Here is a 22276-nt window from a genome sequence, read left to right on the forward strand (position 1 = left end):
GCTTTCACAGGGGAACACTAAACAATATGGGTCTTTAGAAATGGCAATATTGGATTTTGTCTGCCAAGAACTGTGAGACTCAGCAGAGAATTGTAGAAAAACACTTCCCTCCTGCTGGGAGGCAGCCTCTGAGAAGGCAAGAACACTCACCTAGAAGTAGCAAGACCTGGGGGCTCATTGCAGCCCAACATGCCCAAAGAAATCACTTCATTCCCCTCTCCCATCTTGATGTTTACATCTATAAAAAGACAGCACTGGACTAAGTTAAAAATATCCATGTTGTTTTTCCCTCAACAGTGGGCCAAATGGTCAAAAGCATCTAAGCATAGGGGCTGAGTGATTTTTTAAATGTGACCAAGTTGACTGGAGACGAAGATAGCTGCTGGGTAGGAGGGTCCTACCCCTGCCTCATGCCACGAACACAACTAAACGAACTATCATATCCTAAATACCCCCAGAAACTGACCTGAAGACTAACAGAACAAACTCTACAACTAAAGGGAGAGAAGAGGCCACATCAAAGAAGGTAGGAAGTAGGGAGACATGGTTTAGGGGAGAAATGAATGGCAGGTGCTGTGGAGGTGAGGGAACCCTGGTCACGGAGAAAGGTGAGACAGAGAGGAGCACATAGGGAGATGCACAAGAAGAAAGTTTCCCAAAGCCATTGGCTTGGAAAGCAAGAAGGGCTGATTTCATGGGTTCTTGCACCCAACAGGGCTTAAAGCCTGGAGTTCTTGTTTTTTGGTTTTTTTTTTTTAAGATTTTATTTATTTATTTGACAGAGAGAGAAAAAGAAAGACAGCACAAGCAGGGGGGAGTGGCAGACAGAGGGAGAGGGAGGAGCAGGCTCCCCACTGAGCAGAGAGCCCATACGGGGCTCTACCCCAGGATGCTGGGATCATGACCTGAGCCAAAGGCAAACGCTTAACCGAATGAGCCACCCAGGTGCCCCAAACCCTATAGTTTTAAAGGTCAGCAGGCTTGGATGGGATACAGCTCAGAGGGCCCTGTGCTATTCCTGGTGAGGAGGCAGGGAAACAACCCAGGGGCAGACAGCACGGAAACAGCGATCTGAAAAATGCCTGCGGCACACAGTGGAGAGATCATCTGCTCTTCCCTTGGAGATGTCCCTGAGAGGCAGTTTTCACAAAGATCTATCTCCAGAAACAAAGAAGGCCAGGGCCATTTCTCTCCCCCACCCCTCAGCATAAACAAAGAGCCACCTGCAGGAAGCAGCACAGCACCAACACTGGCTGCCTAACTTGCATACACCAAGCCCTACCCCCTTGCACTCTGCTGGGACTGCCCTTCTCAGTCACACTTGCCTCAGTCCCAAGGCAGCGAGCCCCACCCCCAGAAGACCAGCACAAACCCCTGCCCACACCACGTCTCTCAACACCCAGAGAGTTCTGCAGGGCCTCAGTTCTGGTGGAGGTGGTGTCAGGTCTCATATCATAAGCAGACCAGAGCACACTAGTTAAAACTTGCCACTTTCAGGCCAGGGACCAAACACTACCCACAGCAAGCAAGGAGAGCCTCTGCAGATGACTGGCCTGAGGGAAGAGCAGCCAAAACACAACAGCAGAACACATGCAGCACATGCCAGAGACATGCCCTGAAGCACCAGGCCCTGGGCACTACGTGACATGTTCTTCATACAACCATTACTTTCAGGAACAGGAGATGTAACTGGCTTTTCTAACCCCCATAAGAAGACAAAGACTTAGACAAAATGTGAACACAGAGGAATTTATCCCAAATGAAGAATAAGAAAAGGATACAGCCAGATAGCTAAATGAAACAGACATAGGTAACATGCTTAATGGAGAATTGAAAGCGACAACTCCAAATAGCCAAAGCAACCTTGAAAAGCAAAGCAAAGCTGGAGGCATCACAATTCCAGACTTCAAGTTATATTACAAAGCTGAAGTGATCAACACAGTATGGTACTAGCACAAAAACAGACACATAGCAATGGAACAGAATAGAAAACCCAGAAATGATTCCACAATTATATGGTCAGTTAATCTTCGACAAAGCAGGAAAGAATATCCAAAGGGAAAAAAGTCCCTTCAATAAATGATGCTGGGGAAACTGGACAGCTACAACTGGACCACTTTCTTACACCATACACAAAAATAATTTCAAAATGGCTTAAAGACCTAAATGTGAGACCTGCAACTTAACAATCCTAGAAGAGAGCACAGGCAGTAATTTCTTTGACATCAGCTGGAGCAACTTCTTTCTAGACATGTCTCCTGAGGCAAGGGAAACAAAAGCAAAATGAACTACTAGGACTACATTAAAAAAAAAAAAAAGCTTCTAAACAGCAAAGAAAACAATCAACAAAACTAGAAGACAACCTACAGAATGGGATAAGATATTTGCAAATGAAATATCTAATAAAGGGTTAATATCCATAATATATAAAGAATTTCTAAAACTCAACACTGAAAAATCAAATAATCCAATTGAAAAACATTTGGACATTTTCCAAAGACATAGATGACAACAGACACATGAAAAGATGCCCAACATCAATCATCACCAGGGAAATGCAAATCAAAACCACAATGAGGTTATCACCTCATGCCTGTCAGGATGGCTGAAATCAACAACACAAGGAACAGGTGTTAGCAAGGATGTAGCGATAGGGAACCCTCTTGCACTGTTGGTGGGAATGCAAACTGGTGCAGCCACTCTGGAAAACAGTAAAGAGGTTCCTCAAAAAGTTATAAATAGAACTACCCTACAATTCAGCAATTGCACTACTAAGTACCCAAAGAATACAAAAATACTAATACAAATGGATACATGCACCTCTATGTTTATAGCAGCATTATCTACAATAGCCAAGATATGGAAACTGCCCAACTCTCCATCAACTGATGAATGGATAAAGAGGTGATACACATAGAATGGAATATTACTCAGCCATAAAAAAAAAAAAAATGAAATCTTGTCATTTGCAACGATGTGGATGGAGCTAGAGAGTATTATGCTAAGTGAAATAAGTCAGAGAAAGACAGATACCATATGAATTCACTCATATGTGGAATTTAAGAAACAAAACAAATAAGCAAAGGAAAAATGAGACAGAGAAACCAAGAAACAGATTCTTTTTTTTTTTTTTTTTTTTTAAAGATTTTATTTATTTATTCATGAGAGACAGAGAGAGAGAGAGAAGCAGGCTCCCAAGGAGCAGGGAGCCCGATGTGGGACTCGATCCCAGGACCCTGGGATCATGACCTGAGCCGAAGGCAGACGCTTAACCATCTGAGCCACCCAGGCGCCCAAAACAGATTCTTTTTTTATGAATCTCTTTAATCTATTTTATGTTTAATTTAAATTCAATTAATTAACATATAGTGTATTATTAGTTTCAGACGTAGAGTTCAGTCATTCATCAGTCTTATAACACAGAGTGCTCATTACATCTTGAGCCCTCCTTAATTTCCATCACCCAGTTACCCCATCCCCCCACCCACTCCCCACCCCAGTAACCCTCAGTTTGAAGACACAGATTCTTAATTATCAAGAACAAACTGGTGATTACCAGAGGGGAGGTAGGTAGGGGGATGGGTGAAATAGATGATGGGGATTAAGGAGTGCACTTGTCATGATGAGCACTGGTTGATGTATGGAAGTGTTGAATCATTATATTGCACACCGGAAATTAATATTATAAGGTATGTTAACTAACTGGAATTTAGATAAAAACTTGAAACAAAAAATGTGACCAAGTTGAGAGAAGCCACCCATGGCACGTAAACATTAAGAGTGACAGCAGGAGTCAAGCGCGTAGTAAGTGTTTACTCATATTGACCTCCTTTTTGTCAACTACCATGCAAATGTCTGGGTTTCATCACATAATCATAATCATAGAGTTAAACTTTAGCTGCTGAAAACAAAATTATTACCTTCACCTTCAGCTTTAATGGCTAACTGACCTGGGTCTGAGCAGCAGTGTGTCATGTAACGGTGACCCTTGGGAAGGGGCTTTGTCCTTACTGGCCTACCAGATTGTGTGGGTATCCTAATTTAAATGGAAAAATAAGGCTCCAGACCTTTCCCAAGCTTACCTGCAGGGTCAGGCAGGCTGCATCTGTTCCAAGGGGAAGCAGGTCGGATCCCAGGGGAACTTAGACTGAGTCTAAACCGGTCGTTCTCCAACTTTAGTGTGCCTGTAAATCACCCGAGAAGCTTGTAAAAAATACACATTCCTAGATCCCACTCCAGAGACTCTGGTTTAGTAGGTTTGGGGCACATCATAGGAATGAGTACTTTCAAGAACCACCACAAGATGACTGTGATATAGGTAAACCAAAACCCATACTTGGAAACACCCTGGTCATTCCAAAGCAGCTGCAAGGGGTCCCCGTACTAGAAAAGGGCCAGGGTTTTCTTCATTTGGCTGAAGATAGCACAGTCAAGAATTAAATTCCAAACCAGTATGAGAAATGTGTAGGCGTTTGCTTCTAAGGAAGATCCAGATGGCCTGGGCCCGAGTGGGGCAATGCATATTCCAGACAAACAGAGAAGTGAATGGTCCACAATCTACCTCTGCTGAGATCATGATGCTGAGCAAGCAGCAGCAGTGCTGGATACTGCGTGAGAATCAATCATTCACTCAATGGGTGAGAAACAGCATGGGCAGAGGTTCTGCAGAGCCCTGCAACCCTGAGCAGGACTTAGGCAGCATCAAACACTTAATTTCAAAATTTTAAAAAATTCTCTTTTCTGCTTTTGCTTATCTAAAGCTTTTGAATTTCCTGAGGACATACCTTCCTAAAGGAAAATCTCACCCCTTCAAATCACACCACCTGTTAGTAAGCCTGGCCCAGTGATTTTCCATAGCAGAGATTTGAGGTTCTTCACCAAGAATCCTAAACCCTCTTCCAAACAAGGCTGTGGGTCATCCTTCTCTCTGAGCACTGCCATCAGTAGGTTCTCCAATCCCTTATCCTTCTTGAGGATATAGGCTTTTGAAATTCTTTGACATGCCTTCTGTTGCCAGAAGCTTGTCCACGCTGTAAGCTTCCAAGTAAGTAACTATTAATGAGGCAATTAACAGTAAGCAATAGTCACCTCCTCTGGATTAGTTAGGGAACTAGTAAGTAGAACTATGAACAAGACCGTTATCTTCTCTGCTCTTTATATTTTTTTAAAGATTTTATTATTATTTATTTTTATTTGACAGAGAGACAGCGAGAGAGGGAACACAAGCAGGGGGAGTGGAAGAGGGAGAAGCAGGCTTCCAGCGGAGCAGGGAGCCCAACGTGGGACCCGATCCCAAGACCCTCGGATCATGACCTGAGCCGAAGGCAAATGCTTAGCGACTGAGCACCCAGGCTCCCCTTCTCTGGTCTTTAATCTCCACCCCTCATGGCACACTGCCAATGTTCTGGGCATTGCAAGGTTTAGAGTCTCTGCACCTCCAAGATGGAGACAATCCAGAGAGCAATTCCACCTCCCCCACAATCCTGCTTCACACCCAGGAAAGCTGCAATGAGCCCAGGCTATTTTCCTCATTTAAAAATTAAAGTGGTATGGGACCTTGACATGAGAATGCTAAGGTCCCAAGAAGTTGAAATTGGAAACTTCTGAATAGCTTTGAATAGATGTTGGCTCCATGAAGGCAGAGACTTCATATGATTCACTCCTACATCCCCAGTACATACAGCAGTGCTTGTCCATGGCAGGTGAACAAATAATATTAAAAAGAGCTACTCAGGGCGCCTGGGTGGCTCAGTTGGTTGAGCGACTGCCTTCGGCTCAGGTCATGATCCTGGAGTACCTGGATCGAGTCCCGCATCGGGCTCCCTGCTCGGCGGGGAGTCTGCTTCTCCCTCTGACCCTCCCCCCCTCTCATGTGCTCTCTCTCATTCTCTCTCTCTCAAATAAATAAATAAAATCTTTAAAAAAAAAAAAAAAAAAAAGAGCTACTCAGCATCTGCACAGACTTTCCATGGGTGGGGCCTAAGGCACATCCCCTTAATCCTTCATTTACAGTGGCATGCAGGAGCCTGCTCCCAGCTCCCACCTCAGGAGAGCTAACATACACATCCCTTCCCAACTCCACTTCACTGGTAGCTTGGCCAGGGTGGGAGTATCTATACCATGAAAACTGGCAAACACAACACGGCTTTTTTCCCAGAAAAAGCCAGTTGTTAAACACTTACCAGCATACCACTGCCCTTAAGACTTAAAAGGTCTTGGAGCTTGGGTGGCTCAGTCGGTTAAGCATCTGCCTTCAGCTCAGGTCATGATCCGGGGTCCTGGGATCGAGCCCCGCATCGGGCTCCCCACTCAGCGGGGTGTCGGTTTCTCCCTCTCCCTCTGAACTTCCCCCTTCTCGTGCTCTCACTTTCTCTCAAGTGAATAAATTTTTTAAATCTTAAAAAAAAAAAAAAAAAAAAACTTACAAGGTCTCTTTTCTGTGAATATAGAGGCAAAAAAGAATTAAGCTGTTTTGGGGGGCTCCAAGCTAGAAAACAGAGCAGTATTTGTCAACTTATTTTGTAAGAATATCAACTCACATAAGTCTCTGATACGGGGTTTTTGCGGGTCTCTACGGAGAAATTGCACTGAAACCAAAGGGACTGCTCTGTGACCACAGTCCCCATTTGCAGAAAGTTACAGTTAATGAAAGTTAACTGACCTAAGACAAAAATCTGACAACAGGAGTGAATGGAAGGCTGGGGAGAGGAATCCCAGCCCGTTGAGAGCCTGTAGAAATGCTAAGAAGAGAACTCTTTGGAGTGCAGCATTATGGAATGATACACTCTGCGACTGCAATTTACAGTTTTTATTTTCTTTTCAAACATATTCATAGCATTTACTATGTGCCAGGCATTGGTCAATTTGCTTAGCAAATATCGACTCATTATTCTAGCCATGAATACCACACATACCCGAGTATTCAATGTAACCCAGACAAAAGAAAATCTACTGACCCTCACCCTTTTGTTCATGAAAAACCAGAAACATAAATCTGCTCATGACCCACTTAATGGCTCTGGGCTTGTTAATGGTAAGAAACCTGAATTGGAATGGAGGTCCACCAGGCCATGGATGGGCTTGACCAACCTCCTCAGGGACCCCAGACTACATTTGGCATATATGTCCCTTCAGGTTTACAACTGTGGAGTTTACTGGAATAAGAACCCAAGGGAGAGGAAGCAGTCGGTGTTGCCATAGGCCTTCTCCTTTTTGAAGAGGAAGAAGACTAGATGAGAAAACCCTTTAAATCGGGGCGCCTGGGTGGCTCAGTCGTTAAGCGTCTGCCTTCGGCTCAGGTCATGATCCCAGGGTCCAGGGATCGAGCCCCACATCGGGCTCCCGGCTCGGCAGGGAGCCTGCTTCTCCCTCTGACCCTATCCCCTCTCATGTTGTTTCTCTCTCTCTCTCTCAAATGAATAAAAAAATAAAATCTAAAAAAAATAAAATAAAATCTTTAAAAAAAAAAAAAGAAAACCCTTTAAATCTTCCCCAGCTATGTAACAATGATGATAATAATGAAAAAACGAAAGTACAAAGCTGGTTCTATTTATGTGTTCAGAAATTGCACCACTAATAAAAATTTATCTTCCAAACCCTGAACTCGCAGACGTCTGGGTGGCTCAGTCGGTTGGGCATGGAGCCCCGCATCGGGCTCCTTGCTCAGCCAGGAGCCTGCTTCTCCCTTGCCTGCTCTACCCGCTGCTCCCCCTGCTTGTGCACGCTCTCTCTCTGACAAATAAATAAATAAAATCTTAAAAAAAAAAAAATTAGGGGCGCCTGGGTGGCTCGGTCGTTAAGCGTCTGCCTTCGGCTCAGGTCATGGTCCCAGGGTCCTGGGATCGAGCCCCGCATCGGGCTTCTTGCTCAGAGGGAAGCCTGCTTCTCCCTCTCCCACTCCCCCTGCTTGTGTTCCCTCTCTCGCTGTGTCTCTCTCTGTCAAATAAATAAATAAAATCTTTAAAAAAATTAAAATTAAAATTAAAATTAAAAAAAAAAATTAAAAAAACAAACACTGAACTTGGTATTGACACTACTAACTGATATGCCAGGAGCATCTCCTTATGCTATTTTTGAGCCAAAAAAGGCTATAGCACCAGAATGAGACTAAAATACAGTATTAGGTAGATGTTTAAAAAAAAAAAAAAAGAGAAAACAAGAGTCAACCTAAACCATTTAAGCTATCAAGAGAGACTGATTCTCAAGCAGCTTGAATTTTGGGATTCAAGCACATAAAACCATTATTTGGTTTTCTTTCCACACCAGAGTCTTATCTATACCCTTCAACTTTATCAGAAAGTTAATCAGAATGTCTATTGAGCACATATTATGTGCTACCAATGGGCTAATGCCACAGGAAAAAATAAAGTATAAAGCACACTCCCTGCCCTTAGAAATGAGATTTACTGGGGTACCCGGGTGGCTCAGTCAGTTAAGTGTCCAACTCTTGATTTTGGCTCAGGTCATGATCTCAGGGTTGTGAGACTGAGACCAGCATCGGCCTCCGTGCTGGGTGTGGAGCCTAATTAAGATTCTCTCTCCCTCTACCCCTCTCCTCCCTCTGGATCTTAAAAAAAGAGAGCGAGCAAGCTAAAGAGATTTACTTAGATGAAGAGAGAGAAGGCCTTCCATGTAGGAGTAACAGTGTAGAGACGGGAATTAAGGTTATGAGAAGGTCAAAGAATCCAATTTCTTACAGTAAAATATCATCTTGGGTAGGTAGGGTAGAGCCAAGAAGAAAAGTTAAAACAAATCCAATAAGCAAGGGGAAACCAGTTAGCTAAGTAAAACAATTTGATAAAGTTATGGTTAGAGAAGCTAGCAGGGTATGGGGAGGAAGGGGAGATGGTGAGTTTCTATTTAAACTTGTGAACAATGAGGCCATACTGGATTAGAGTGGGGCCTCAAATCCAATGACCAGTGTTCTTTTCAGGAGCAGACACACAGACAGAAGAGACACAGGGAAGAAGGCCCTAGGAAGACAGAGGCAGAAATCAGAGAGATGCTGCTACAAACCAAGAAACCCCAAGGATGTGGGAGCCATCACGAGGTAGAAGAGAGGCATGGACCAGGTCCCCCTCAGGGCCTCCAGAAGGAGCCAACGCTGTCGACACCTTGATTTTAGACGTCTGGCATCCTGAACTGTGAGAGAACGAATTTCTCTTATTTTAAACCACTCAGTTTGTGGTAATCCGTGACCGCAGCCCTAAGAAACTAATGCAGCCATGCTCTGTGCAGTAACTTGTGTGGAAGTGGAGAACATCAGACATGAGATTTCATTGTTCCCTGATTCATTTATTAAAATTACCATTTCATGCCTTCTTTTGAGGTGGCTCACAGCCCTCAAATTATATTCATTACACAGACAATTTGGGGTATCAAGAATATTGATCCCTCTCTGTCTCTCTTGCTTGTCTCATCAGCCAACGCTCATATAACTGAAACACACATTAAATTCACAGAGTTGTCAATTACAAGCTTTGACACTACATTAAAACCAATAGAGATACAATGGGCCAGTTGGGCCTAACTTTCAATGAACAGTAATTTCCTGTCCATTGTTATTTAATTCAAAGAAATACTTTTTACTAACACAACACTGTCTTTTCCCTCTACCTTTCACTTTCATACATAGATTTTTTTTAAGGCAGTTTTCAAAAAAAAAAAAGCATTACGCTAGATATTCACACATACAAATTTTGTCTCACAATAAACACAACTCAATAAACGTTTATTTTCCTTTTTTTTTAAACAGATAGTGAAGGTGGTTGAGCACTTAATGATACGGTGTGGACAACAGATATGTTAAAGCAAAGACTAAAAACATTAAGAATATGTGCCAGGCATTCTGCTATGTGTTTTGCATATATTAGCCCATATCCTCCCACCATTAGGATACAGATAAATAAGAAAACTGAAGCTCAGTTAAATTACTTACCCTTTACTCTGCTTTTGGTTATCAAGAGTTTCAAAAGCTATTAAAAATGTACAAACACGAGTGCCTGGGTGGCTCAGTCGGTTAAGCGTCTAACTTCGGCTCAGGTCATGATCCCGGGATCCTGGGATGGAGTCCCACATTGGGCTCCCTGCTCAGCGAGGAGTCTGCTTCTCCTACTGCCCCCCCCCTTTTAGGGGGTGGTCGCAGGCACGCGTGTGCCCTCCCTCTCATAAATAAATAAAATCTATTGAGATGCCTGGGTGGCTCAGTCCGTTAGGTGTCTGCCTTTGGCTCAGGTCATGATCCCAGGATCCTGGGATTAGCCCCACATTGGAGAGCCTGCTTCTCCCTCTGTTTGTTCTCTCTCTCTCTGACAAATATATAGATAAAATCTTTTAAAAAAATAAATAAAAATATAAATAAAATCTTTTTAAAAAATGTACAAACAGGGACACCTGGGTGGCTCAGTCAGTTTAGTGTCTGACTCTTGGTTTTAGCTCAGGTCAGGCTCTCAGGGTCATGGGATCCGCCTGCATCTGGCTCAGCGGTCAGCGCTCATTAGGGAGTCTGCTTGAGATTCTCTCCCTCTCCCTTTGCCCCGCCCCCACTAGCACTTGCTCTCTAAATCTTTTAAAATATAAATTAATGAATGAAATAATAAATAAAAATGTACAAACAAAACTCTAGAACACCCTTCCTAAGAAACTACCTCATGGAAAAAGAAAACTGGACAAAGATTTTTTTTTTTTCATTAAAAGGTATCTATCACAGCACTATTTATCATGGTTTAACCAAGAAACACCATAATGGGTTGCGGGCTGAGGCGAGATGGCGGCCACTGAGGGGGTCGGGGAGGCTGCGCAGGGCAGCGAGTCCGGGCAGCCGGAGCCGCCACCGCCCCAGCAGCAGCAGGAAGAAGCTATGGCAGCTGAGCCCGGAGAAGGGGTGGCGTCCCCTATGGACGATGGGTTCCTGAGCCTGGACTCGCCCACCTATGTTCTGTACAGGGACAGAGCAGAATGGGCTGATGTAGACCCAGTGCCGCAGAATGATGGCCCCAATCCAGTGGTCCAGATAATTTATAGTGAAAAATTTATAGAGAAGTTTATGATTATTCCCGGGCTGTCCTGCAACGTGATGAAAGAAGTGAACGAGCTTTTAAACTAACCAGAGATGCTATTGAGTTAAATGCAGCCAATTATACAGTGTGGCATTTTCAGAGAGTTCTCTTAAAGTCACTTAAAAAGGATCTACATGAGGAAATGAACTACATCACTGCAATAATTAAGGAACAGCCCCAAAACTATCAACTTTGGCATCATAGGCGAGTTATTAGTGGAATGGCTAAAAGATCCATCTCAGGAGCTTGAGTTTATTGCTGATATTCTTAATCAGGATGCAAAGAATTATCATGCCTGGCAACATCAGGAATTTAAACTTTGGGATAATGAGCTGCAGTATGTAGACCAACTTCTTTTTTTTTTAAAGATTTTCTTTATTTATTTGAGAGAGAGAGTGAGAGAGAGAGCACAAGATGGGGGAGCGGGAGAGGGAGAAGCAGACTCCCTGCTGAGCAGGGAGCCCGATGTGGGACTCGATCCCGGGACTCCAGGATCATGACCTGAGCCGAAGGCAGTCGCTTAACCAACTGAGCCACCCAGGCGCCCTGTAGACCAACTTCTTAAAGAGGATGTGAGAAATAACTCTGTCTGGAACCAAAGGTACTTCGTAATTTCTAACACCACTGGCTACAATGATCGTGCTATACTGGAGAGAGAAGTCCAGTACACTCTAGAAATGATCAAACTAGTACCACATAATGAAAGTGCACTATTTGAGGGGCGCCTGGGTGGCTCAGTCGTTAAGCGTCTGCCTTCGGCTCAGGTCATGGTCCCAGGGTGCTGGGATCGAGCCCCGCATCGGGCTCCCTGCTCCACGGGAAGCCTGCTTCTCCCTCTCCCACTCCCCCTGCTTGTGTTCCCTCTCTCACTTTGTCTCTCTCTGTCAAATAAATAAAATCTTTAAAAAAAAAAAAAAAAAAAGAAAGTGCACTATTTGAAAGGGATTTTACAGGATCGTGGTCTTTCCGAATATCCAAATCCGTTAAATCAGTTACTTGATTTACAACCGAGTCACAGTTCCCCCTACCTAATTGCCTTTCTCGTGGATATCTATGAAGACATGCTAGAAAACCAATGTGACAACAAGAAGGACATTTTTAATAAAGCATTAGAGTTGTGTGAAATTCTAGCTAAAGAAAAGGACACTATAAGAAAGGAATATTGGAGATATATTGGAAGATCCCTTCAAAGCAAACACAGCACAGAGAGTGACCCACCAACACATGTACAGCAATAACACCATCTGGAAGAACTCGATGGAATGCTTTTATTTTTTTTAAGAGACTCTAATGCGGGAGTTTAAAACTAAAGCGGTCATTCCCTTTGCCTGTGGTGTAAAACGTGCATTGCACAGGTACTGCTTTTTAACAAGAACTAAGTGTGATGCTTCTTGGGTGCGCTGCTATTCAGACTAGTTATTTGATTCTTTTAAAGCAAAGTAATTTGGGGGGAGGGCGAAGAAACAACAAGTCCCATGAAGGAACTTTTGTAGCCTTATCAACATTTACTCTAACCCCTTAGCATCAGCTCCTCCCTAAAGGGAATATGCGTCAGAATTTGCAGCATTAATGAACGCTGGTTACTTGTGCGTAATGGGTATAAGGTAACTTAAATTTGGGTCCAGGAAGCAGGGAATGCAGTGTTACATTAGGGCTGCTCGGCCACACTCACAGTATCCTGCAATTACTGTAACCAACTAATGCCAAAAGAATGGTTTTGTAATAAAATTATAGATGTATCCCCCCCAAAAAAAAAAAAAAAAAACCATAATGTCTAAAAATGTTAAGAATGATTAAATGACTGAATAATCAAATACTATATAAATATATGAAATGATGCTTTCGAAGAATATTTAATTATATAAGAAAATGCTCATGTTATATGAATATTCATTCTTAACTTTCTATGCTTTCAAAAAAATTCTTTACTATTTTACAGTGAGGAAAAAATATTTTAAAAATAATTAATTAAAAAAATTAAAAATAATAAAAGCTGGGGGCGCCTGGGTGGTTAAGTGTCTGCCTTCAGCTCAGGTCATGATCACACGGTTCCTGGATCAAGCCCCACCTCAGGTTCCCTGCTCAGTGAGGGTTCTGCTTCTCCCTCTCCCTCTGCCTTTTCCCCCTTGCTCATGCTCTTTCTCTCTCTCTTTCTGTCAAATAAATAAATAAAATCTTTGAGGGACACCCCGGATGGTCCAGTCAATTAAGCTTCTGCCTTTGGCTCAGGTCATGATCCCAGGGTCCTGGGATGGAGTCCTGCATCAGGCTCCCTGCTCGGCGGGAAGCCTGCTTCTCCCTCTGCGGCTCCCTCTGCTTGTGTTCCCTCTCTCTCTCTCTGGCAAATAAATAAATAAACAAACAATAAAATCTTTGAAAAAAAATAATAATAAAAGCGGGCCCAAGGACAAAATGCTAGCAAGTGGCTGAACTAGGACTTAAACTCACAACTCTCTGACTCTAGAGCCCTGTGGCCCACTACCCAATACTGATCTTACCAGAAGTCCTATTTTTATCCCAGGAACATTATTCTCAAAAGAGAAACAGGTTTGGCATAGCCAAGTACTATTTCACAAAATAGACTATTATGACTATGAGCTTTCATAATTGAAAATATTCCTCTAGCTCTGGCTGTGGGTTCTTGGTTTTGTGGTATAACCCACCAGACACACAGTTTGGTTTGAACAAATGTATTATGCTGAAAGGCAACATAAACTGAGAGAGTCATTACCCAGAAACAGGCTGGCCAGGAAATCAGTGACAAGAATGGAGACCAGAGCTCCCACTCAGGCATTTCAGCTAGAAAGGAATTCATCAACAGTTCCACATCCCTGGGGAAAAGGAAATTATACCAGCACATGCTATATCCTTAATGAAGCTGACAATTCTTATTCTCTTTTGCATGCCTTTCTCTATAGTCACAGAAATCTAGGACACAGTGTGATCCAGCAGGCATAAAACCACACCATAAAGAACAATTCCTTAAGAAAAGCAAAGGTTATTTGCTTCATTTAATTTTAAATATTTCACATATATTTGCTCTATACACATTTACAGAATACCTATTATGTACAAAGGATTAAGGCTTATCTCTGAAACACACACATTAAGATCATTTTGCAAATAAGGTTTCAAATCTATTAGCACTTCAATCTCCACCTGTCACCATCCCTTCTCGTATCTGCAAGTGTCATAGCAACGACACATCTGGTGGCAAATTGCATTTGTTGCCTGAGAGATCATGACCACAGCTATGGGAAATATTTTAAAATTTTATTAAAAATTTCGGACATGGAGGCGCCTGGGTGGCTCAGTCGTTAAGCGTCTGCCTTCGGCTCAGGTCATGATCCCAGGGTCCTGGGATCGAGCCCCGCATCGGGCTCCCTGCTCGGCGGGAAGCCTGCTTCTCCCTCTCCCACTCCCCCTGCTTGTGTTCCCTCTCTCGCTGTCTCTCTCTCTGTCAAATAAATAAATAAAATCTTTAAAAAAAAAAAAAAAGAATTAAAAAAAAAAAAATAAAAATAAAAAAAAATAAAAATTTCGGACTTATTTCAAGTCCTGAGCGTCTAGTTTGACTCACCAGCTAATAATCCATCAAATCCTCAGTATTTGCATCTTGTCAGGCAGCTCTCCATCTCTATTCCCTGTTACTGTGAAGTAACCCCAATTAGTTTATAGTGATTTGCAGAAGGCCACTCTCTAAGCCAACATGTAACCCTCTCTTGTCACTCTGCTCTAAGGTCAGGACAATGCAAGATGTCAAAGTTCTGAATTGTCATCTGAAAACCTTACCATTCACACCGTCTCTGCAGATCACATTAGTGAAATATTCTCATCAGATAAAACTTATCATTTTTATTTTACTGCTTCATTCCCATGAAACTTTGTCAATGAATATTGTATAGGTCAGCTAGACTAATTCACACAATGATAAACTAATTAAAAATATTGTTCCCTCTTCATTTACAGAGTGATGATTAAGTTTTCCCTTTTTTAAAAATAAGATTTATCCCCACACAAGCATTTGATTATCAAATCTCATTAATAGTGCTCTCAAGGACAATTATCTATCATTATGGATGTATTGCTTTACCCTTTTTAATTAGGATGATAATGTCCAGTGTAAATAAAGCCTTCTTTGCTAATTTCAAAAAAAAAAAAAAATAAGATTTATGGGTGGCTCAGTTAAGCTTCCGACTCTTGATCTCAGCTCAGTCTTATCTCAGGGTTGTGGGTTAGCACCCCACGCTGGGCTCCATGCTGGGTGAGGAGCCTACTTAAAAATAAGTAAATAGGTGTCTGGGTGGCTCAGTTGGTCAAGCGACTGCCTTCAGCTCGGGTCATGATCCTGGGGTCCCTGGAATCAAGTCCCACATCGGGCTCCTTGCTCAGTGGGGAGCCTGCTTCTCCCTCTCCCTCTCCCTCTGCCTCTGCCTGTCGCTCCCCCGCTTGTGCTGTCAAATCAATAAACAAAATCTTTTTAAAAATAAAAATAAAGAAATAAGATTTTACCAAGTGACTTTGTATCCTTAAAATCCTTCAGTGCAACTGACCATCATCATGTCAAAATAACATCTCCTTCCAGTAATTCTACAGTTATAGCTGCAGCTTAGAGGGAAAGCACCAGTACCCCTCATTTCAATTATTCTTGAATCATACAAGTAATAAATATAGAGATATTAAGTTTCTTTTTTTTTAAGATTTTATTTATTTATTTGACAGAGACACAGCGAGAGAGGGAACACAAGCAGGGGGAGTGGGAGAGGGAGAAGCAGGCTTCCCTCTGAGCAAGAAGCCCGATGCGGGGCTCGATCCCAGGACCCTGGGATCATGACCTGAGCCGAAGGCGGACGCCCAACGACTGAGCCACCCAGGCGCCCCTGAGATACTAAGTTTCTGAGTGTGAAAGGAATTGAGAGAAATTAGCCAGGTTAATAAGGCAGGGAAGAGTTTTTATGGACAAAGGAATAGTAAAAGCTAAGGCAAGGAGACTGGAAACAGAATGTACCCTGGGAACCACAAGTAGGTTGGAATTCCTGGAGTGTAAGATGAGTGAGCTGGAGAGGGAAACAGGAGCCAGGTTGCAGAATGTCACTGGAAGGAGCCAGAAGGAAAGGGGAGCTAGGAAAGGGATAGAAAGAGGAGAGTGACATGATCAGAGTTGTTGATTGAGGAGTAATCAGTGGAGGATAAAATGGAAGAATGAAATTTAAGACTATTCTCCCAAGAAGCCTGTGAACCGAAGAAGGAAGAAAGGCAATACAGGGCAAGAAATGCAAAAGAAGGAGGCCAAGGAGCCATTGGGAGCAAGAGACATTGAAGATAAAGGAATGAGGAAGGTAACTGTTAGAGGATACAGATGCTGATGAGACCTCCACCAGAGACCTCCTTCCTGCTCTAGAGGAGCACTAAAATCTAGAACTCTTATCTAGAACACCAAGTCTTCTAGTCAAAGTGAACAGCCTGAGGACCAATAGCATCTAGTAGTTTGTTAAAAATGCAGAACCTGGGGGGCACCTGCGTGGCTCAGTCATTAAGCGTCTGCCTTCGGCTCAGGTCACGATCCCAGGGTCCTGGGATCGAGCCCCGCATGGGGCTCCCTGCTCGGCGGGAAGCCTGGTTCTCCCTCTCCCACTCCCCCTGCTTGTGCTCCCTCTCTTGCTGCGTCTCTCTCTGTCAAATAAATAAATAAAATCTTTAAAAAAAAAAAAAAGTGCAGAACCTGGGATGCCTGGGTGGCTTAGTCAGTTAAGTGGCTGCCTTCGGCTCAGGTCATCCCAGGGTCCTGGGATCAAGTCCCACATCAGGCTCCGTTCTCAGCAAGGAGCCTGCTTCTCCCTCTGCCTGCCGCTACCCCTGCTTGTGCGCTCTCTCTCACAAATAAATAAAATCTTAAAAAAAAGAAAAAAGAAATGCAGAATCTTAGGCCCCATCCCTGACCTCCTGAATCAGAACCTGCATTGTAATAAGAACCCCATCAGATTCACTTATACACTGAAGTGTGAGAAGCACTATTCTGGACCAACTCTGGAGAACTTTAAGGAATTATGTAGAATAGGAAAGGAACCAGAACTAGAGACACAGAAAAGAGGAAGAAGAAAAATACAGCAAAATTCATATTGGTCAACCTGACACTAGAATTAATTATTGACAGGAAGGCCAGAGGTAATCACTAGGAGCCAGCACAGATGAACTAAGAATAAATCATGTCAGATTCTCCTTATTTTCTTATATCAGTAAGCCTAGGAGATGTAGTAGACATAGTATATCTGACTTTCAGTAAAATATCCGATAAGATGTCTCCAAATGTTTTTGGAAACAAGATAAAGAAACAATGACCTGGGTGAGAGTTCTAGTTAATAATTTAACAATTATTCCAAAAGGGTTTTGACTAGTAAATTAACCTCAATTACCAGATCACTAGTAACAAGATCTCCAACCTTCTTCTCTTCCTGTACTACTCAATACTCTTTTTGAGAATTTAGATGGAAATACAAAAGATACATAGTTAATATCACAGAAAGCAGTAATGTTACATGGCATAATCAGGATCCTTCCCCCCCAAAAAAATTAACAGATTGATACAAAGAACTAAAACATTTTAGTTAAATTTAGATGAATTAAAATGATAAAATTAAAGTACTAATCTGGACTCCTAAATTGAATCAAACAAGGATGATGAAAAAGAATCATAACAGCAGTACATGAAATAAAAGCTTGGGAGTTTTAGTAGACGCTAAATTCAATATGAGTCAATATACTGATGTTAACACGATGAGGTCAACAGGGTAATCTGTGAGTTCAGCTCAACCTCTGTCCCTAACTCCCCGACAACACAAGACTCATGTCAAGATTAAAAAGGGGCAGCAGAGATTTAAACTACATTTTGCATTCTATAACTTGAGATAGTACATGATGATCCCATAGTCAAAATTAAAGATGTCTGATATTAACAATAAGAAGGCCTAATAAGCACACCAAATTGGTTTGGAATGTACTTTTAAAGCTGCCCACCTGCTCCCTTGTTGTTCATATTCTAACAAGAGATTTGCGTGCTAAAGCAATCACAATTCTCCCCAAAGCCAACTAGCCCTTAACTGGTCTTTCTGATCACTCACTTGCCCTCTCTGTTCTCCTTTGTGCCAAGCTAAAAATGACACTTAACTATACTATGTGTGTTCCCTATCTACACTGCTTATGGCTCTTTAGATAAAGACTTAGTTTCCTAGTTTGGGACTGTTGCTGCATATATACTGGGTATTTGGAGGACACACTTAGGCTTAAACCATCTCAGGGACACTGGTTAAGTCCAGACTGGTGGCAGATGGGTGGAATTTCAAGGCCTTAATTACTGAGGTATCAGGAAGTCCTAGAAGAAGGTGGAGCACAGCACGACCAAAAAGGCTGAAGGCAAAAGGAGCCCAAGAAACTAGGGGTGATATATGACGAGTCCCTGTGAGATGGTGCATATTGTCTAAATTTTTAATTTTAATCTCAATGAAAATTTTGAAAAAATGTTTTAAATTCTGCATAGAGGGGCGCCTGGGTGGCTCAGTCATTAGGCGTCTGCCTTCAGCTCAGGTCATGATCCCAGGGTCCTGGGATAGACCCTGCATCGGGCTCCTTGCTCAGTGGGGAGCCTGCTTCTCCCTCTGCCTCTGCCTGCCTCTCCCCCTGCTTGTGCTCTGTCAAATAAATAAAATCTTTTTAAAAAATAGTAATTTAGTTATTACCTATAGGATATATATTGAGATGGAGACAGTGGGCAGGGGAAGAATCAGGAAGTCAGATTTCTCAATTCATAAAACTTTGAGGTAAGTTTCTTTAAGTCAGATTTGAGAAGAGGTTGGTCTATTCATAATTATTTTTTTCCATATTACCTTCAGACCTTAAGCAACACTACCTATTAAAAGATGGGTAGAAATGGTACCAATAACCCCCAAATTAAATTCCTACTTCCACCCCATCCCAACAACTCTCTTTGCAAGAATAGTCTGAAGGTAATGCTATTACTCCACTAAGAGAAGGGGGGGAAATCTAATGACCCCAAGCACTTACCTTAAAAAACTAGTCTTCTCCCTTCCATCCTCCTGATATCTACCCTCACTGCTTGACTCCCAGGGCTATAACCTGGGAGTGTACATGATGACCACCTGTCACCTCCACAGACTAAGAAGTCGGCCAGGCCATCCCTTAGATCAGTGTGAAAGTGTGAAGCATCTGCATCAAAATCACAGTAAGTGTTCGTTAAAAATATAGACTCTGGGGCGCGTGGGTGGCTCAGTCGGTTAAGTGCCTGCCTTCGGCTCAGGTCATGATGCAGACTGAGCCCTGTGCTGGGCTCCCTGCTCGGTGGGAAGCCTGCTTCTCCCTCTCCCACTCCCCCTGCTTGTATTCCCTCTCTCGCTGTGTCTCTATCAAAATAAATAAAATCTTAAATATATATATATATATATATATATATATATATATATATGACTCCAAGACTCCATGTCAAACCCACCAAAAGGAAACTTCTGATGATCGAACTCATCAGGGATCTGCATTTGTAACAAGTGATTTTTATGCACACTAGGTTTAAGAATCTCTGCCTGCCAGGGCACCTGGTGGCTCAGTCAGTTAAGCATCTGACTCTTGATTTCAGCTCAGGTCATGATTTCTGGGTCCTGAGACTGAGCACCACGCTGGACTCTGCACATCTGCTTCTCCCTCTCCCTCTCATCTGGCACTCTCGCATGCATTCTCTCTTTCAAATAAATAAATAAAATCTTAAAAAAAAAAAAGAATCTCTGCCTCACAGTAACAATCACAAAGAGGCAAAGTGATTTACCAACAGTAAACCCACCACTCAACAGCAGGGCCAGGCTAGAATCCACCCTTCCTAAGCACCTGGTGTGATCCTCACCAGCTAGAGCCCACTGACTTGTTACTAACAAGAAAAAATGTGGTGCTCTTTAAAGAATCTGTAAAGTCCCATGTACTCTTTTTTTTTTTAAGTCCCACGTAATCTTAACAATAACAGTATCCCTGAGAGAAACAGGCAGTTAACTCTGTAGTCCCTAATCCAGACCTTCACATAGGCTTCATTTTAAGGCTTCTGGTAATTTGTAGACTCATTGCTGCTAAAGATTTGCAGCCTTGGGAGAAGGCCACAGAAACAACAGGACAAATACAAAAGGTGCTATTCTCATCAATCAATGAGAAGGTCTGAAAACCAAAATTTGATTATTTTGTCTCAGCTTGAGCCTTGCTTGAACTCTGTGTTCCTGGAAATTAAATTCACACTTAGGTAGACTTCAGAGAGTTATTCTTTCCTTTCCATTTAGCAGCCGTTGGAAGTGTTTCTTGTCCTAAGAAACTGCACAGGAAGCCCCAACAAAAGGTAGCTGTTAATTAAAGGTGCAAATGAGCACACACAGGGATGCCCAGGGAACCAGGTAGTAAATATCTCATACCCCCTAACACAACGCAGAGGTATCCTCAAACATTCTTGCTCAGAAAACAAAAAATCACTCTTAATACAAGGCACTCCTTCAATTACTTTATTCGGAACAAGTAATAAATTACTTTATTTGGAATTTTGTTTGGAGAAGGCACAATGATATGAAATTACCTCAATCAATGTTACTTTGGGCTTCTATAAAGGTCATCTGATAGAGTAAGTGAAAAAGAAGGCAACAGTATCATTCTTCATTCCTGCCCTAAAAAAACCAGAATGGTTACTTGTGGCTTCGGTGAAATTTCAGCAGTACCTGGGTGGCTCAGTCGGTTAAGTGCCTGCCTTCAGCTCAGGTCATGATCCCAGGGTCCTGGGATCAAGGCCTGCATTGGGCTCCTTGCTCAGTGGAAGCCTGCCTCTCACTCTGACTTCCACTCTCCCTGCTTGTGTGTGCTCTCCCTGTCTGACAAAATCTTTAAAAAACAAACAAACAAGCACAGTGTCTTGTTCACAGGGCTTAGAAGTAATGGTGAGGGACCCTGAAAAACTGGATGAGGTAGCTCCAAAATGTTTCCAACAAAAACAGTTGCAGAGGTCAAAGAGGTATGTGGAAAATTTGAACAAAAGTGCTTCATAAATTTTAAGTAGGAAAAAAGTATTTTTCAATGAACATACTATTTAGGCATTGGAATTGGAAAATTTTACCAAGGCATCAAGATACAATAAATACCAAAGTGTCAGATCAAGATGCATATTTTTCGGGTACCTTGGTGGCTCAGGCAGTGAAGCACCTGTCTACAGCTTAAGTTGTGATCCCAGGGTTCTGGGATCGAGTCCCACACATTGGGCTCCCTGCTCCATGGGGAGCCTGCTTCTCCCTCTGCCTCTCTCTGCTTCTCATGAATAAGTATTTTTTTTAAATGTGTATTTTTCAAAGTTATGGTTAAATACTTAGAACACCTGAACCCCTACTCACCTGGAGGGGACACAGGAAGACAGAGAGCTGTGTGTGGGCAACAAGTCCTACCCACCCAGAAGAGAAAGGAGGGGGTGCCCATCTCTCCCCAAGCCCAGTAAGGGGATTTCAACAAGTACGGAAGGGAGTTTCAACAAGCCCATGCAGACAGCTTGATGAGGGCCGCAATTGGGGAGAGCCGGTTGAGGATCAACTGGGGTTTACAGTGAAGTAAACTGGATCCTCTTTGAGAAACAAAGGGCCAGAGATGGGCTGATGAGCTGCTCAAAGAGGCTACAGGGAGAAGCCTGCACTCCCAGAATTCATCAGGGCCAAGGATGTGTGTGTTCCCTTGTACTACGTATGGTCCAACGAGTGAGAGCAATGGCATGGGGTCACGTTGAGACTTGTCCAAGAGGGTCACCTTCAGGGGCAAAAGAGCCCTCAACAGAGAGAAGCTAGAGGTCCAGCAGCATTCAAAGGACTGAGGACAGAGTATGCTACCAACCAAGAAAATGGGAGGGCATCACCACCATCAAGGGACAGGTGACAGTCCAGAGAGTATGAAGCCACTTACACCAGGATCAGTCTTTATGGCCTTTTCTGTCCCTCCAACCCTGCACCACAAAACCTCACCTCAGCACCAATCCTGGAGGGCCAAGGTTGGCCAGAAGCTCAAGATGTGGAAGGAAGCCAACCATACTCTCTTCCCCAACTTCAAGCTTCTCCTAAGCAATGGACCTAGACTGGGGATTGTGGGGAGGGGAGAATTTTTCATTTTCTATCAAGTTTAGAGCTTTGCCTCTTTCATCAGACTGCACATCT

The 22276-nt window shown here is 42.9% G+C and overlaps 2 protein-coding genes across 2 annotated transcripts in view; one reads left to right on the top strand and one right to left on the bottom strand.

The window, feature by feature from the left end:
* The window catches only part of GPR176 (G protein-coupled receptor 176), a 115732-nt gene that overhangs the window by 78111 nt on the left and 15345 nt on the right, over positions 1-22276 (bottom strand). The window lies entirely within an intron of this gene.
* On the top strand, positions 10625-12793 carry LOC116640274 (protein farnesyltransferase/geranylgeranyltransferase type-1 subunit alpha-like). The gene is given in 5 exon segments (XM_032417164.1): positions 10625-11032; positions 11035-11268; positions 11270-11398; positions 11591-11764; positions 11981-12793. Coding segments are annotated over 5 exon segments (1119 nt in total). The 5' UTR covers positions 10625-10765; the 3' UTR covers positions 12296-12793.

This window comes from Phoca vitulina, unplaced genomic scaffold (assembly GCF_004348235.1).
Source record: "Phoca vitulina isolate PV1807 unplaced genomic scaffold, GSC_HSeal_1.0 scaffold20, whole genome shotgun sequence".
NCBI lineage: Eukaryota > Metazoa > Chordata > Mammalia > Carnivora > Phocidae > Phoca > Phoca vitulina.